This window comes from Delphinapterus leucas, chromosome 3 (assembly GCF_059928025.1).
Source record: "Delphinapterus leucas isolate spDelLeu-1000000601 "Yukka" chromosome 3, BTC_Dleu_Yukka2, whole genome shotgun sequence".
NCBI classification, from domain to species: Eukaryota; Metazoa; Chordata; class Mammalia; order Artiodactyla; family Monodontidae; genus Delphinapterus; species Delphinapterus leucas.
This window is the reverse complement of record NC_143131.1, coordinates 78,605,309-78,623,930: the sequence shown is the minus strand read 5'-3', so window position 1 is coordinate 78,623,930 and position 18,622 is coordinate 78,605,309. Positions and strand designations below refer to the sequence as shown.

Genomic DNA, 18,622 nt, shown 5'->3' with positions numbered 1-18,622 from the left:
CTATTCAGAACCTCTGCATATTTTTATTTGGATTATTTGGGTTTTTTGCTATTGAGTTGTATGAGTTCTTTACATATTTTGGATCTAACACTTTACCAGACATATGACTTGGAAATACTTTCCCATTCAGTAGGTTGCCTTTTCATTTTGTTGGAAAGATCCAAATTCTCAACCCTCTATTATGTGAAGTTGCTTCTCCATTTCTCAGAAGTCTTGCCCCCAGCCAACACTAAAGCCTATAAGGGCTCATTTCTAGGCTACATAATTATCAAAGCATTTTTCTAAATAATTGCAGTTATTTTTGTTAAGAGAAATTCTGCTATCAGCTGTTAAAGGTAATATAAATTTCTTTATCTCATCACACACATCTAGCATATCAACATTCTAAATATTTTATGCATAGTGGTTTTCATGAAGCACAATTATGCTTGAGAAATACAAGGCAGAATTCCCAAAGTTACTTCAGCAATTCAACAAGGTGAAAATAACTACATGACACTGTGTTGAACTTGTTTTAAAAAAAGGTTTATTTGTTACAAAAATGTTAAATACTGAAACTAAAAACATATAAATTCAGGTCAGGCTATATTAAAATACACACATACCCTTCTTTGCAAAATTATTAAAGATTGAATTAAACAGATGCCTTAAATTAAATAAAATACTCTTGAGGATGTTTTTATCTAATTAGCTATATCAGTGTAGTGTAGTTTTTAAAACTACAGTTGAAAAGTTCAGCTGTCTTGGAAGTCAACTTTATCCAATTCTTCAGTTTTCTGCTTCTGCCCAATATGAAGCCACCATGCTGGCTTAGAAAGGGTGAATTTCAGCTAAGTTACTGAACCTTCTATATTATAAGCCTACTCTCTACAATATGAACACAGAGTAGTCAGAAGTATACAAGGGTTATATAAGGTGAAAACCTGGCCCAGAAAGAAAAAGCCTTAGTTCTACCATATAGTATCTTCTCTAATTAAAATGATTGGTAAATATATTGAAGCAGAGATCAGCACAAAGCATACATTCATCTAGAAATAATCTTTCAATTAGAAAAACTCAAAAAGAGCACTCATTTCTCCAAGACAGTCTGTAAGGTTTTTTCTAAAAAGAAAATTCTTGTTATTTTAAATTGAGTTAATTCAAAGGTATTGAAGAGTCTAGTCTAATTTGACTACTGTTCTGACTAGCCCAGGAGAGCTGTGACATCGGGGCGTTTGAGTTACTCACAGGTGGCAAAGAACTTTCATAATAAAAACTACATGCACAGCACCAGCAGAGCACCAGCTCCCAAACCCAACTTCCACTTTTGTCCAACAACCTAGAAACTATCTATGGTCTACTGAAATGCTAAATAGTATTTTCAAGAAAATATTTTGCTTTAGAACTTATATTTTTTAATTTCCTAGATTAAAAGTTAAGATTGACTTAGAATTTTAAGTGTTGTAATTAATGCAGGGGTAAGAAAATGCTTATGAAAAGCAAAAGGCTATCACTGTATTTTAAAAGGCCTTAAATGTGAATGAATTTCTAAAAATCTACTACAGTATCTACTCTTTCCAATGCTAATCTTTGTCAAGTGGAATTTGTCAATAGTTGATTAGCTCAAGTAAGTTAAATACAAAAAGTAAAAAATGCATTCCAGTAATATTTATCAACACAATCCAATTAAAATCAGGTTTCTTGTAAGATATTTGTAGGGGATTTTTACTGTTTTACTCTTGACAGTGTTGGTATACATCCAAGAACTAACTGTATAGTACTGTGTCTATACTATGGTATAAAACTGTTTAATCAAACCTTTGAACAGTTGGAAAAACTATGTGTATTCTAAAGTCACTGGCAATTAGAAGAAAAATATATTCCAATACTGAATTACAGATGAAAATGATGCTAACAACAAACAGTAATCTGGTTTTCCATCTCTCAGCTTGTGAGCTTCTGATGTAACTGTTTCTGTTGACATGTGATACAAGAGAAACTATAATTTTGTCCTCTATCTTAGTACCATTTTCTCTATATGTAACAAGTCTTGATTTATATCCTTTCTCTGAACTTATTAGATAATCTTGAAGGACAAGATTCATGCTATTCCTCATCAAATACCCTTTCAGTCCTCAGAAAGAATTCACAAAATTCAAGCCACTGACATCCTAATCTTAGTAAATACACTGAAAGAAGAAAAACTCTTGAGCCTTTGATTGCAAATTCTCTAGAAAGCGTCTTTTCCTATGAGCATTTTTATAAGTGCATATTAAAGTCACACTGGTCAGTCACTTTTACCAACATCCTGGTCTTAGAGAATGATCAAGAAAGTATTCCTCTGTGTAGTGCCAGAATTGTGAGTGTTACAAAGTGAAACCAACATGATGCATTTCTCACTTGCCAGCGGAGGTGGCAGAGGAGGGAGGCCATGGGTGGTACAGACTTTCCCATGGGGGGAACCCCATATGATCTCTTCCCTCAGCAAGCTTCCTTCTCTTTCCTTGATGTCAGTGCCTCTTTTCTGCTTTCAGAGATAATAACGTTTGAGCAAGAAAACATACCCTGCGAGGAGATATGCATAATCTGGGGGCCCAGTACAGAGTGAAAATGCAGGGGGCTTCTTCAAATTTTAAGACGGCGATCGCAGGGCACTGAACTGAGCATGGGGCCCTTCTAAGCAGGAGGCCTTGTGTAAGCACACGGGTTACATGGCCACAAAGCCAGTCCTCTATAGATTTCTTGCCTAATCAGAATCCCAAGGGAGAGACAAGGTAGCTCATTGTTCAGATAAAAACCAGATTTTTTTTTCCATTATGGTTCAAACACTGTCATTGATTTGGAATGAAGTGGCATTTCACTTTCAAAATCCTAGGCAAACTTCTATTCCTAAGACCTCAGCCTGATCAGTCTTCTCCTAGATTTCTCACTATAGAAACAGTCATACTGGGTCTTTAAAAGGCCCTTATTTTAATAGAGCAATTAATCAGACATGATGAAATTTCTGTATTAATCCTACATGATATTTTAAAAATTTAAACATTTCTTAAATGGAAGGGGTATTAATATCACTAAACCAATAGGGCATCTTAAAGGGAAAAATAGCTGTACACAGCCTTATATACTCGGGTGAAGTCTTAATTTTAGCCTATGGTATATTTTGTTCCCTTTTAAGATCATAATAGTAGTTTTTTTCAATAAGAACTAATAAGCATATTAAGCTGTATGGTGATTTTTTTTTTAACTCCCATACTGGGTGCAGTCACAAGAATTTTCCTAGAACCCAGAAGTACCCCATTCTTCATAATAACAAGAAAAAGTGTATGTATATAAAAACTCCAGGGTTACATTACTAAGCAACGACATTTCCGGGAGTGAATATACTTCCTGTATTCCGCAAGCTGCTTCAAGTACATATTTGATGGCCATCTGTGCTTTTCAACAAAACTGCGTTCTTCCACTAAAAGTTTCAGAAAAAGAATATTAATTGAATATATTTTATTTGGGATCAAGCTTCGATATTAACTATTGGTTTCCTATGTAATAGGTGAGATCCAAGCTCTGCTGTATACTTCCTCCCCTCCCCTCAATCAGTCATCAGTATTTATGTTATTCTGTGATTCACAATTATATACTGTTTTAGTTTTTTTCCTTTAATTAGTTTTCTTTGTAGCTAACTCAACCTTCCAAACTCTTTGAAGTCCTCTCAATTCTGTTTTCCACGGGGCCACAGTTATCAGAGGATCTAGCCATTCCTATGGGGGTGGTGGCGGTGTTCCCCTGGGAGACCCCTCTCTTCACAGCCCTGTACCCTCTTGCCTTCTATGCCTGCTTCATGCTTTTGCATTGGATCTCTCCACTCCCGGACTCCAGATTCTTCACTGTTTTCTCTAGTTTTGATGAAGCACAACTTTTATTAGCTTCCTGAAGCAGAGTATGCATAAGAAGTATTTTTGAGACCTTGCTTGTGATGAAACGTCTTCAATCTGTCCTTACACCCAATAGATCATTTGGTTTGGTATGAAATTCTAGGTTGAAAATTTTCCCTCAGTATGTTGAAGACAGTACTCCACTGCTTTCTAGTTTCCAAGGCTGTTAAGAACTCTACTACCATTCAGATTCATGGTCGCTGATAAGTGATCTGTGGGTTTTTTTATTCTGTAAACGTTTAGATTTTTCTATTTATAGTCGGTGTTCCTGCACGTCCCAGTGATAGACCTTGTTATTCGTTAAGCTGAGCACTTAGCAGAGCCTTTTAATGTGTTGACTCAGTTCCTCAGTACTGGGATAACTTCTTGTATTATTTCTTTGACAATTTCCTCCTCAGCATTGTTTTTCTTTTTTCTTCCTGTATTAACTTCTATTACTGAGATACTTCACCTCCTGCATTGAGCCTCCAACTTTTTTAAAAAACCTTTTTCTGTCTCTTCATCCTTTTTGTCCTACTTTCTAGATTTCCTTACCTTTATCTTTCTATTCTTTTATTTATTTAGTTGTTTTTTTTTGTTATGGTTTCATTTTTGCTATACTAATTTTCAAGAGCAACTTCTTGTTCTTTTATTGTTTTTTTAAAAATTATGGTAAAATACACATAATATAAAATTTACCATCTTAACTATTTTTTTTTGTTTTTCCATCTTAACTATGTTTTTTTTTCACCTAACTATTTTTTTTTTTTTTTTGCGGTACGCGGGCCTCTCACTGTTGTGGCCCCTCCCGCTGCAGAGCACAGGCTCCAGACGCGCAGGCCCAGCAGTCATGGCTCACGGGCCCAGCCGCTCCGTGGCATGTGGGATCTTCCCGGACCGGGGCACGAACCCGTGTCCCCTGCATCAGCAGGCAGACTCTCAACCATTGCGCCACCAGGGAAGCCCCCATCTTAACTATTTTTAAGTGTATAGTTCAGTAGTGTTAAGTACATTCACATTGTTGTCAACCAATCTCCAGAACCCTTTTCATCCTGCAAAACTAAAACCCTATACCCATCAAACAACTCCGTTTCCCCTTTCCCCAAGTCCCAGCAACCACCATTCTATATACTCTGTCTCTATGAATATTGTTTCTTTTTTATAACATTCTATCCCTGTTTTATGAATGTATATCTCTTATTCTTTGAAGATATTAATTATAGGGTTTTTTTTAAAGGTTTTCTTCTACTCTTTGTTCTTGTAAGTTCCTTCTCTTCTGTTTTTATTCATTTTGTTTTGTTTTTGGTATTCATCTTGCACATTGGACACTGCCTCAAATATCTGTTGACCCTCAGTTGGCCTCTTTATATTTAAGAGTGAGATGCTAGAAAGCTGTCTGGAAATCTTTTGGGCATGGGCAGGACTTGCTGACTGGTGGAATACACTGTAGCACAACTGAACAGATATCCACTGGGTTAACTGAGAGAATTCTCAAATGACTGCACCTACAGTTTTTTATGTGAGGTCAGGGAAGGATGCTTCAATTTCATGCCCAGTGTATGAGTGTCAAAGTGGTAGTCAAGGTGGGAGTCAAATACCTGGCTGCCAGAATTCCAGAACCTGGATATGGGAAGAAGGCTGGAGGGTTACTATATAATGTGACACTTTCACATATCTCTGTGTTTTCAGTCCAGCTCCTTGCCCCAATCTCAGCTATACTCTGAGTTCATGATTCTATAACTTTTTTGGTTTAACTTATCCAGGAATAAACCTCCAAACTCCTGTGATGATGAGGGAGAAGCACTTGCCTGCCTGGGTGGGATGGAGTATAGCAAAAGCATTCAACTAATCCTATGGCTTTCAGTCCCAAGCCTCATCCTGCTTTCTGAAGTACCAGGTACCTCAAATTTCTACGGCTTTACAGTATTCTGCTGGGTGAATCAGTTTGTCTCTCATCAGTATTCCCTTCTGTGGGCACTTAGGTTTGCTTCTGCTAAGTCAGTTTTCACTTCTCCATCTACTGTTTGACCCCATCTATTATAATTTGTATTAACAAGGTCTTGATCCAGGCTGCAGGGCCTGGATCAGAAGAAACAACCTAGCTGCCCGGGGAAATTATTTGTAGGTTTATTAGGGAGCAAAGGTGACATAAGGCTGCTCCCTCAGTTAAGATTAAATAAACAAAAGCAAAAAAACAGAGAAAACTTGTCAGAGATGAGCTCTGGTAGCCAGCAAAAATCAAAACGAGACAAAAAACTCCATAATATATAATATATAACATAATATTGAGATAAATTAAACTGTGAGAATAACGAATCCATGAATGCCAAGGGTAATATATTCCTGTGCATTGCTGTTTGTTTTCGTATAAGAGTCCAGTATATAAAATATGCCTAGTATTTAATGAACTATTTCACTGAGTTCTGATGTATTGGTGCCAGCATTAACCTGAGAGCTTTTCCAGTCTCACTTTTAAATTTCTAAATACCTCTAAAGAAGAAAAATCCCCAGTTAAGGGAAAACATTTCATAGAATTCCAATAATAATTTGATGATTTTTGAAGTTGAAAACGAGCAATTCTTTAAGGAAACTGTAAAGAGACTGTGACAAGAACCCTTTTCAATTTCAAGTGACCATGTGAGGTAGGCCAAGAGTAAGGCAAGAGGGAGGAGAGGAGACTATGGCACCATGGAGAGGACACGTGCCTTTAAATGAGTAGCCACTGCTCAGTTCCAGGCTGTTGCCATGTGGAAAGATGGGCCCAGAGAAGCCAGATCTTCCAACTTTGTCAAAAGAAGCCAGAAATTTGGATTTTCAAATGTGACATGTTACAATTTTTAATACTGACACTAAAAAAATTATAATACCATGTGGTCCAAATAAAATCCCTTAGCAAGTTACATTCAACCCATAGACTGACAGTTTATGACTGCTGATATAGACTATCAAATTCTTCCTTATCCACAGGGGCTTTCTTTTTCTCTGCCCAAAAGGACACATCACAGCAGGTCCTGGACATGAACAAGCACCGCTAAATCAGAGCACTCAGGATACTGTTTTAATTCCCATCAAAGGAACATAAGACAATCACTGACACAGCCTCATTTTCTTACCCTGCCTTCTCAACTTACACCCTGGAGTCCTGCTTCTCACTGTGCCAGGTGGTGGTCATAACACACTTTATAGGCAATTGTGTAAGTATCAGAATAAAATAAAGATTAATAACTCAAAGGATTCAGAGAGTATCCTTCCCCCAAGGTTGTAATAGTACTCTATGTGTATCACATATCTACACAAAATAGTAAGTAGAAAATCATCTGACTAGTCTTTTACAAATGAAGGTGACCTCAGGTGGCATAATAAAGGGGGTCCTAAAATCAAAATGTTCATTTATTTCATTTTTAATTGCCTCCTTAAAGAATAACTGTGGAAGAATGCCCCTACTAACTAACAGCAAGGGGAAGTATGCCTTATGTTTATGAATGAACTTTGTTTCTTGCACAAAGTAAATGGTTAGTAAATATCTATTGTCCTGCTATGATTTATTATGTTACTCTTCTGCACTAATAGTTAAACTCTATGTAAACAGCCTCCCAATAGGCATACAATGTTTGTTGACTGGCTGAATACATCTGCCCAAAACTGACTATCTATTTCTTGGCTTCCTTAAATATGCAATGAACAGCTGAATGAAACCAGAGATGCTCACCTCTTCTAGCAGATTCTCTTTTACAAGCAAAATTTTACATAGAATTCTAAGATCTCAGCAGATCAAAGTGGAACCACTCTGGATGAAGGTGGGAGGGAGGAGTCCAAGAACAGCGAGCGCTAGCCTCTCCTCCCCTCTCCTTCTTCTGCGCCACCCACCTCGCTCTCTGCCTCCACCTCACAAGAACTGCGGGCATCATCGCCAAGGAGGTTTCTCCACTTAGAGTTTGAAACTACTTGACTAGGAGATCTTTCATTTCCTTCTCCCCTTACCTTGATTATTCCTTGGGTCTATTCTAGGCAATAACATGAGCAAACCATTGTATCTAAGCTGTCTACTTTGATGACTATTCTATTTTCATTTTCTTTCATCTTATGCAGCACTCAGAAGCTCACCCTTTGATTGGTTTTAATCTTTATAATTTACCTTAAAAAATCACATTAAGTATACTCTCTGCTCAGTAAATTTTGCACCACTCTTTGATCAATAAAAAATTGGTACTGTCGAATGATATAATGGACTCGCAGAGACAGGAGATACCAGTACAACAGAACTATATACTAGGGATAATTTTTTCTTTTTAAGAAGAAAATTTAAAAAGCTGTACTATTTAAATTTTGCTTCTGACTTAGGTGGTTAAAACCAAATCTCATTTATCACAACCAAATGTCATGTGAGGCCCCCTTCTCTCTCTGCTTCAGAAAAAAAGGCACTTAAAAATGGATGGGAGCTATGAAACAATCATTAGGAAACTTCTTGTGTAACACAGGTCAAGCTTCTTATGAAACACCGGTTACTATAAGTGTCCTCAATTACCACACTGCATACTTAAAAGGAATGTCTTACACTGACTTTTTATTTTTAAAAACTACTATTCCTACAAATTATGTCTCAAATCTAAAAACAAAGAACGTAAAGGTTTTTCGTTCCAAAAACATTAATTAGCAATCTACCTGAAAGATCTTGAAATTCAGGCTTCTGACTGAAGATGAGGTAGTTAGTGGCAATGAAATGAAGCAGCCAGGTTGAGAGGCAATCAGAGTGGTGAAACTGCAAGAAAAATGGAAAGTGAAACAATATTGTACATAATGACCATCAACATGATGATTAGATTGAGAGAATGGTCCAGGACAACTCATGGAGGGCCCAATTCCACATTTAATGTGTCTGTATGTGATGCAGCCTTCAGTCTACTCTGACAGCAGAAAGGAAAATGGAGCATTATTAACAAGTAATAATAAAATCACATCAATGAAGAAACCAAATCAAATGAAGAACAAGCTACGGCTGCTATAGTGGCTGAATGTCTTTAAGCAGATGTATGGTCGCATCTGTGGGTAACAAAGACTACTAGAAGTTCTTGAGGACTTTCATTTAAGCTTTTCATCTAAGGTCATGGCCTTCACTAACTGCACTTGTATCTGTGTAACAGAGAGAAGATTATGGTTAGCAAAGGTAAACATCTGGCCATATCTCAACAACTTCACCTGCAGAGAAAATCAAAGAATATTTTGAGGAGGAAATGTCATCAATCTAAGGGTATGGGTTTCCACATGTAATTATTTCTATGAGAAGGTTATGTCTGAATAATTGCTTTTAACTGGGATGTACAGTTACACTGAGCAGGATTTCTAGCACACTTACCATCCATCCTGAATTCCAATAGCTAATGGAAGGGAAACTCAGAAACTTGGCCATGACATCATTACCTTGGTGCCAACCCAATGACACTCACTAATCCATCTAACCACGCAATTCAGATTACAGTAGCATGCTGCCAGGTAACTTAGGAACATGAGTATAGTTCTTTTATTATTACTGTGGTAAAATATACATAACATAAAACTTACCATTTTAACCATCTTTACGTGTACAGTTAAACAATAACTCCCCTTTCCTCCTACTCCCAGGCTCTGGTAAACACTATTCTATTTTCTATGAATTTGGCTATTCCAGGTACCTCGTATAAGTTATACAAAATTATACAATGTTTGTCCTTTTTCTGACTGGTTTATTTTACTTAGCATAAGGTTCATTCATGCTGCACCATGCATTAAAATTCCATTCCTTTTTAAGGCCAAGTGATATTCCATTGTATATATATACCACATTTTGTTTATTCATTCATCTGTTGATGGACATTTAGGTTGTTTCCACCTTTAGGCTAAATATAGCTCTTTTAAGGACACTCAAAAATAGTATATAAGCAATAAGTAATGCTAAATTGAAGACAGATTTGTAATCTCAAATCTTAAGAATGAAACTCAAGTATCACTCTTTTTAAAAGTTATAATGTGTGAATATTTTACATATAAATTCACAGGTCCCTCTGATTTTAACTATAGACACTCAATTTTTGAATTGTAAGAGACGTCATGGTTCATCTAATACCACATCACATATTAACAATCTTTCTTCACTTAATGTTTTAGCAGATGAATATGAGTGATCTCAAGGGAATACAGCAAGAATGTGGAGCTATTTTAACAGAAGCCACCAGCACTACTAGATGGTTAACACAGAGGAGAACGCCTACCAACAGACGTTCAGAACACTGCCTAAGGGCTGTGACTTCGAAAGAGAGGGAGACCACAGAAATGAACAGCTGGCTATAAAAACATGGTTCAAATGCAGAATTTTATTTTTGAATAAGATTTAAGATTTCATAATTGTGGGCTCTTGGCAAGAGATGGAATGCATCCCACTGGAAAGACTACATTTTTGGAAGAATACGTGCTGACCTGAGAAGACAGTTTAAACTGAAATAAACAACAGAATTTTAAAAAGAAAACTTTAAATATACCATAAACCAAATGCTACAGCATTTAACAGCCCTGTGAAGAATAATAATGGTGGAAAAAGTACCGCAAAACTCACAAGGAAAAGGTCAGAAACAAAACTGGTGGCCTGAAGAAGCCAAATATTAAATGCACAGATTATAAGCAAGAATTTGAGTTTAAAACTTTAATATGAGAGTAAACAGGACTTCATAGGAATCACCAAAGTTTGCCAAGATAAGGTTTAAAGGGGAGGAGGAATAAGGAAATCTCTACCTCAATCCAAAGGAACTGAAACGATTAAGGGAAAAAAGCCTCTGTTGCGTGTTAAGATTTCAACGTGATGGAAACATATGAACCTGAAGGTAGAATCATGGTAAAGAACTGAGAGAGGTTAAAGGAGAGTTCCAGCTCATCTGTATCAAAACTGCTTATTTGTATCAAAAGTATGAATGATGCTTTCCTGATACACAATACAAAACTGGCAGAGATGATAGAGGGATTGGAAATTTCAATTATTCAGAGAGCTACTGGAAAGTTAATTCTGCCAAAAGACAATTTCACCTCCTAGAAGTCAGAGAAGCAATGAGGGAAAGGTTAACTAAATTTTGACCAACAGATGAACGGGTTGGCGAAGTTGAACCTCAACCTAAGAACTTCAAACAGGAAGAAAATTATCCTGTTTCTGTGATTCATAATTGGCAAATTAGGGACCACCAGGAATAGACTAAAGGAAAACCGGTAAAGGTAGGCTTAATCTTAGCAAACAGAAAAGTCTTCAGAAACAAATAGTAAAATTCAAGAAAAGTTGGTATCTTAGACTTTTAAAATTCAAAGGGAAAAAGAAGGATAATCACATAGTCAGAAACCACACATTCAGGGAATACAGGTCAGGAAGAATTTCTGACAATACAATCATAAATGATGCTAATGAGGAACTGTGTGTGCGTGTGTGTGTCTGTGTGTGTGTGTTTTTTGGGGGGGCACTTAAAGAAATCAGTGCAACCAAGTAGGAAGTTCTCTTATGCATGAACTATGTAAAAGGATACTACAAGATAAGGAAAGAAAAGCTTGTGCCCATTTTTTAAAAGTATGACAGACTTGTTAGAATGTACGAAAATGATACATCAAAAATGCAGGAGGGACTTCCCTGGTGGTGCCATGGTTAAGAATCCACTTGCCAATGCAAGGGACATGGGTTCAATCCCTGGTCCAGGAAGATTCCACACGCCATGGAGCAAGCCCATGCACAACAACTACTGAGCCTGTGCTCTAGAGCCCACGAGCCACAACTACTGAAGCCTGCGTGCTGCAACTACTGAGCCCACGTGCTGCAAGTACTGAAGCCCACACGCCTAGAGCCCATGCTCCACAAGAGAAGCCTGCGTACTGCAACAAAGACCCAACGCAGCCAAAAAAAAAAAAAAAAAATGAAGGAGGTTGTAAAAATGCGAGAAACAATAAAAAGAATTTTTAAATCTAGAGAACAGCTATTAATCCCAAGCTCAATGTAATTACATTACAAAGAGATGAAGGTTACTCATTTTTTGAAATTTTTTTTCCCTAATATTCAATACGTATGATCTGAAGACTTGATTATGAGAGAAATGAACTCCAAAATAGTTATGCAGATAATAAGAGAAGACCTAGGTGCTTTAAATAAATTCCCTTCCATTCTGAGCAATAGACATATTGATTAATAAATTCATCTCAGCGTGGAGGCAAGTTTTTAGCTGTCACAGAGTCAGTCCTTTGCCCCATTACGTGGCTCTATTTTAGAAACTTGGGTGAAGACAAATTTGTCATATTTTCCTAATTCTGGATGTCAAAGTTCATAGGGACAGTCAATATGTTGTACACCAGATAATATTTTACAAAGTCCTGATCGTCTGTAACAATGGATCAAATATATTCCTATGAAAAAGACTTAGAAGGTTTAGCTTAATGCAAGTTCAGTACCCATCACTGTGCCATGACTGCTGCAACCCTACAACTCTCTTAGGGCAGGCGATGGAATGGTAGGATAACTCCTCGTACAATGAGACATTTCAACAAAAGGTGTTTGAAAGAATTGATGAAGTACACCAATACCTCCTACAAACAACCAGAACTTTAAAACATGCTCGTGAAGTGAATGAATGAACGAATGAATGAACAAACGAACAAATCAATGAATTCTGCGTAACCATCTCTATCAGTATGTACGGACCAATCCTGTCATTTTCCATTCAGGAACCCTAAGATGTGATCATTTGAGGGAAATTCAATGTAAATTCTGTTTTCTATAATGCCTATACAAAATAATACAGCACCACACTCAACTGACACTAGTAAGGGCCACCATTCAGTTGAAAAAATTCTGTATTGATAAATCCTACCTCCTTAGAAAGGGATTGCTCAAAAACACTATGCTTCAAAATTATCTAGCTGCAGAAATTGTTGTGAGGGCACATTTACTTCATTTAGCCAAATTTCCAAAGTACGACAAGCACTAATATATCTCTTAATGAACAGAAAAAATGAGTGAATAAAATTTTTGTAATATTTTTTAAAAAATCAAACAACCAGATACATAGGGCCAATTACCTTGGCTTTTTTGAGCAGGTCAACTATATCGAGGTTCATAGATGCCAGTTCCCGGCTTGGCATGCTTTGCAGCTGTGTAATGATGAACAGCTCACAGATGTGCTGCAGCCTGGACACTTGGTACATCTCTGCACAGATCAGGAGACACATAGCCTGGAAAATGCCAGCTGATGCAAGAAGGGAAATAAGAGAAAATGGACCATAAAACCATTTCTTTTATGACCTAAAAACAAAACAACAACAAAAAACCAAAAAATGCTGACTACATCATCCAATGTAGAATAGAATGCCTAAAAAAGCCTTGAAGGGGTAAGTCAGCAATCTAAACTATTACTCCATTTTAAAAGGAATTCATTCAAGCCTTCACACACAGAAATGAATCTGTTGCTGTTGTTTTTAAGTCTCCAGAGAAAGAGATTCTACAATTGCCCTTAATAATCAACTCCAGGGCTACTGGGTAATTCTGTCTGCTAGCTATACTAAATCCTTGCAAGTTTTCTCCTTCTGGCTTTAGTCCCCAGGTTTGTTTGTTTTGTTTTTATTGTGGTAAAATAAACATAACATAAAATTTACCATTAATCGTTTTTGTGTCTTTTTTTGTTTTTTTTTTAATTTATTTTTTGGCTGCATCGGGTCTTTGTTGCAGCATGCAGGATCTTTTGCTGTGGTGCGCAGGCTTCTCTCTAGCGGTAGCGTGTGGGTTCTCTCTCTCTAGTTGTGGCGCACAGGCTCCAGGGCACGTGGGCCCTGTAGTTTGTGGCACGCAGGCTCTCTAGTTGAGGTGCGGGGTTTAGTTGCCCCGCGGCATGTGGGATCTTAGTTCCCCGACCAGGGATCCAAGCTGCAACCCCTGCATTGGAAGGTGGATTCTTTACCAGTGGACCACCAGGGAAGTCCCTAGCATTAATCAGTTTTAAGTGTAAAGTTTAGTGGCATTAAGTACATTCACGTTGCTGTGTAACCATCACCACTACCTTCTCCAAAGCTTTTTTCTTCTTCCCCAACTGAAACTCTGCACTCATTAAGCACTAACTCCCCACTTCCCCTTTCCCTCAACCGCTGGCAGTCACCAAGGTTTTTTTGTTTGTTTTTTAAACACTTCTCTGTAATTCTTTCTTGTCCATCTTTAAACTCCTTACATTCTTTGTAGCTAGGAACCAAGAAGAGCGTGTATGATAACTGTTTATCATAATGAATAGATTATTTTTCTTTCTGCAATTTTCCCAATGCAAATTTTCCATTATGCAGCTTAATTTTTTGATTATTCATTTTGACTCATTTCCCCCCACACACACCTTCACCTTTTACCAATTTTTAAAGTGTTTTGTCTTATAGTTATTATTGCTCTTCTGAGCATTTTTTCTAATTAGTAAAACTTAAAATCCAAAGCTTCAATTACTCTAGTGAGACAATGATTAAGAAACCAAATTTCCTTATTATTTCAAAACTGGTCAAATTTTTAAATTTAATATATAAATTTGCCCATAGTGAAATAATAAAATACACAATAACACACGTTCTGATGAGAATCAATGATGTCTTTTTTTTTTTTTTTTTTTTTTTGGCTGCATTGGGTCTTCGTCGCTGCGCGTGGGCTTTCTCTAGTTGTGGCGAGCGGGGGCTACCCTTCACTGTGGTGCATGGTCTTCTCATTGCGGCGGCTTCTTTTGTTGCGGAACACAGGCTCTAGGCCCGTGGGCTTCAGCAGTTGCAGCATGCGGGCTCAGTAGTTGTGGCACGTGGGCCCTAAAGCACGCAGACTTCAGTAGTTGTGGCGCACGGGCTCTAGGGTGCATTGGCTCAGTAGCTGTGGCTCGCGGGCTCTAGGGCGCAGGCTCAGTAGTTGTGGCGCACAGGCTTAGCTGCTCTGCGGCATGTGGGATCTTCCTGGACCAGGGCTCGAACCTGTGTCCCCTGCATTGGCAGGCGGATTCTTAACCACCACGCCACCAGGGAAGTCCAATGGTTTCATTTTTATTAAACAGAAATGATAAGCCAGTCTTTAACACTGATTTTGTAACTGGCTCCAAAATACTCTACAGAAAGCTGCAAGACCATAATTAATTCAATTAAAAGAATGTTCTGTTCTGGAACTTCTAAAACTTTTCACTAGAGGGCTCATGACTTGTTTAAAACTTAGGAGATTTCAATAACGAACATTGGAAGTCTTCCAAATCTAAAATTAAAGCAGTAAACCTGAAGAGAGGTATGGTCTGAAATGTGTATTTTCTTGGCCAGGTTCTGTAACCAAGGTCTCAGGCTCCTGGACTAAGCCACCACGGGCTTATTCTAGTTGTGTTTGTGGTGGGAGCCATCTGTTGGCCAAAAGACAAAGACTAATTAAAATGGGCTTCCATGCCTGCATCCCAAGGCTCCAGGCCTGTTGAAAGGATTCTGCAATTTCTCCAAAGTGCCTCCAGCTACAGGAAACCTGCAAGATCTGTTCCAACCTGAAGCTGCCATAGACAGTTCCTAGTTAATGGTGAGTAGGAAAATAAATCCCACAGTCCACTGGGCATTCTAAACCATTTAGGAAAAGTTTTTGGATAAGTCAGCTTTAGGAGAGTCTGACTCTAGGAGAAGTCAGGAAAAGTCAGACTTTTTAGTTTTTAAATAAAAGTCAGAAAAAGGCCATCCTCTGGGCCACAGAGATGACCAAAGGAGTCTCAGAATATTGAAATTCCTTCAAGTGCCTCAAACAGAAGTCAGAGCCATAACAGCAGCTGCCCAGCCCTTTTCTCCTCATGAAAGGGACAGTGTTCTAAGGAGCTCTTTGCTCCAGTGTGTAGAAGTGAAGTAGCCACTGGGTACCACAAGACACCTCCGTTTCCAGGATGCCTACAGCGATCAGCATGCTGTTGGTACTGGCTGGGACATGTGAGCTTATCCCAGGGTCTGAGTGCCCAGAAGAGGTACCCAGTCACTGCTCTTCCACGTGAATTGACTGAAAGTTCATTGCTGTCCCCAAATCAGCTCCACCTGCTTATTAGCACATTCCATGACGTCAACTCTCATACACCTTAAACAAAAAGAGATTTCATAGAAAGCAATTTCTCAAAATGGGTTATCAGGAAAGAAAGAGTTATGAGATTCTATCTAACATTTCTAATGGCTCACCTGGGCAACAGGAGTCTGTGTATAGGTATTCTAAGAATGACAAGAAAGTCTCTTTGGAAACACCATAAACTGGAATCAGAACACTCTTTGCTTCCATGTAATTCCCATTAAACATGGCCGCCATCACTTCACACCGGGCCACCAGGACGGCCCTGTGGGCTGGCACCGTCGTACCTGTAAGGTTCCACAGGGAAACAAAGCTAAGGGAGATAAACTTGCAGAGTTATTGTCCTAGCAATTTTACTTCTAATTAGAATGGTATTGCATTAGGCACAGCTAAGCTGATATTCAGAAACCAGATGTGGGTGTGATAACCTGTATTAAACTTTGGAGACTTCGTAGTTTTAAAATAAATTGAAAAATTAAGAGTTGAAAAGTTGACTTTGAAACCAACAATTTGCAAGTCAGGCAATTATTTGTTACTTAGTTTTTATTTCCTAAAGATAGAAACACTGAAATGCAATATTTTGCTTCATGTCTTTTTATCATGAAACATCTATTCTTTGCAATTGGCTTGAGACACCACCACCCTCCCCTGCCCATGTGTCTCACAAGAAAACACAACCATTACTCATAGTACAGTCCTGGCTGGGCTTCCCTGTATCAGAAATGGTAAACCATCCTTAGCCTAAGTAGTCCATAGATCACAGCAGGAATGGCAAGGGAATCTCTTCTGGGGCCAAGGGGAGCATTGCAGACTTATGGGTGATGTGGATGGGGATGACCTAGTCCCCTGCTTCCTCCCTGTCATACTGCCTCCACAGGGAAACTCTTTCCTAAATGAACAATGCCTGCCTGCTTGTGGGAGCGCCAGAGCGGCTTTCAATTTTTTTTTTTTTTTTTTGCGGTACGCGGGCCTCTCACTGTTGTGGCCTCTCCCGTTGCGGAGCACAGGCTCCAGACGCGCAGGCTCAGCGGCCATGGCTCACGGGCCCAGCCGCCCCGCGGCATGTGGGATCTTCCCGGACCGGGGCACGAACCCGTGTCCCCTGCATCGGCAGGCGGACTCTTAACCACTGCGCCGCCAGGGAAGCCCGGCTTTCAATTTTAAAGGACCCTCAGTGCACACCCCTCACTGAAGCTCATTACACTAAACTGACTCCCCAGTGAAAGCTTGCTAAGCTCTCCAGCTACTGTGCCACCGCACCAAGGCAATGCCAGATGGGACACATGTGGCCCAGGGCTCACAGGTGGAGAAGCAGTTCTTACCACTCCCACCACCTTAGGAAACCACGAACCCATAGTGAGCCCTCAGTTCAGTCTAGATCAGATCAACAGATCATCACCAAGCATCCACCAGGTGCCAATCACCATGTTTGGTACAAAGATGAGAAACATGGAGCTATCCTGCTTTGGAGCAGCCAAGCTTTTAGTTTGGTGGAAGACACCACAGCCAGTGTAAGTGACAAAACTGTGGCTTTCCAGAAAGTAACACCATGAGCCAGACCACGCTGCTCTGCCCAAGAGTCTTCACCCAGCAGCCCCTAAATCTCATACTTCTCAGGGACATATATTCTTCTCCAAAATATTTACAATTACTGTTCTTCATCCTCTTGAAATCCACGCAAAACATCTTCTGGCTCAGAAAAAGAAGAAAAAAGTTCCACGTAAACCCAGTGACTTTCTCCAAAGCCAATAATCCCTCAGGATCCATATGCAACGCCTGACAGTGCCAGTTCTGAGCTCACTGCTTGGCACTGTCACCCACACAGGCGCACCTCCCCCAGGAGGGCGCAGGGAGAAGCCACAGGAGCTCTCTTCCCAGGTCCTCACACCTATGAGCAGGCAGCCTCCCCTCTCAGCCCCTTCCCCTTCCTCTCTGCCTCCTTGCCTTTAGGTCACCTGCCCTCAAGGTTACAGTGTCCATCTCTGGGGGATAACCAGTTTCCATAACTAAAGCATGCTGGATATATTTGTACACGGTAATTAAAAAGGAATTCAGGGCTTCCCTGGTGGCGCAGTGGTTGAGAGTCTGCCTGCCGAGGCAGGGGACACGGGTTCGTGCCCCGGTCCAGGAGGATCCCACATGCCGCGGAGCGGCTGGGCCTGTGAGCCATGGCCGCTGAGCCTGCGCGTCCAGAGCCTGTGCTTCGCAACGGGAGAGGCCACAACAGTGAGAGGCCCAAGTACCGCAAAAAAAAAAAAAAAAGGAATTCAAACAGGCGATGTTATTTGACTTGCAACTTTAGTCTTAAAATCTTAAATAGGGAACCATGAAAAAAAGAAAAAGAAAATTAGAAGTATGGCTTAAACAAACTAGATAACCTATCATTTGGGTTAAGCAGAGGGATTTAAGATTGGCAAGAAAATACCTAGTAGATAGTAGCAGATGGGAACGAAGCTTGATGGGTAACCTTAAAATTTTAACAGAAATTTTCCGTTGATAATGTAGTTACAACAGAGTTACAAAACCAGCAACAAAACACTCAGTACCTTAAAGCATTTTCAAAGCCCATTTCAAGCTTCGAATTTAGTTTGAAAAAACATTATAACTCCAAGAAAACATCCATTTCTGTTTCTCACCTTTTCAAACTACTGTTTTGGTG

At 39.2% G+C, this 18,622-nt stretch overlaps 1 protein-coding gene across 1 annotated transcript in view; it reads right to left on the bottom strand.

The window, feature by feature from the left end:
• Nucleotides 1-232: 232 nt before the first annotated feature.
• Nucleotides 233-18,622, bottom strand: part of RHOBTB3 (Rho related BTB domain containing 3) — a 56,798-nt gene continuing 38,408 nt past the window's right edge. The window contains exons 9-12 of the mRNA XM_022592535.3: nucleotides 16,077-16,250; nucleotides 12,960-13,126; nucleotides 8,550-8,646; nucleotides 233-3,439 (exon numbers count right to left, since the gene is read on the bottom strand). Of these exons, the coding sequence (XP_022448243.2) occupies nucleotides 3,324-3,439; nucleotides 8,550-8,646; nucleotides 12,960-13,126; nucleotides 16,077-16,250 (554 nt within the window). The 3' untranslated portion in view covers nucleotides 233-3,323. The remainder of the gene's footprint in view (nucleotides 3,440-8,549; nucleotides 8,647-12,959; nucleotides 13,127-16,076; nucleotides 16,251-18,622) is intronic.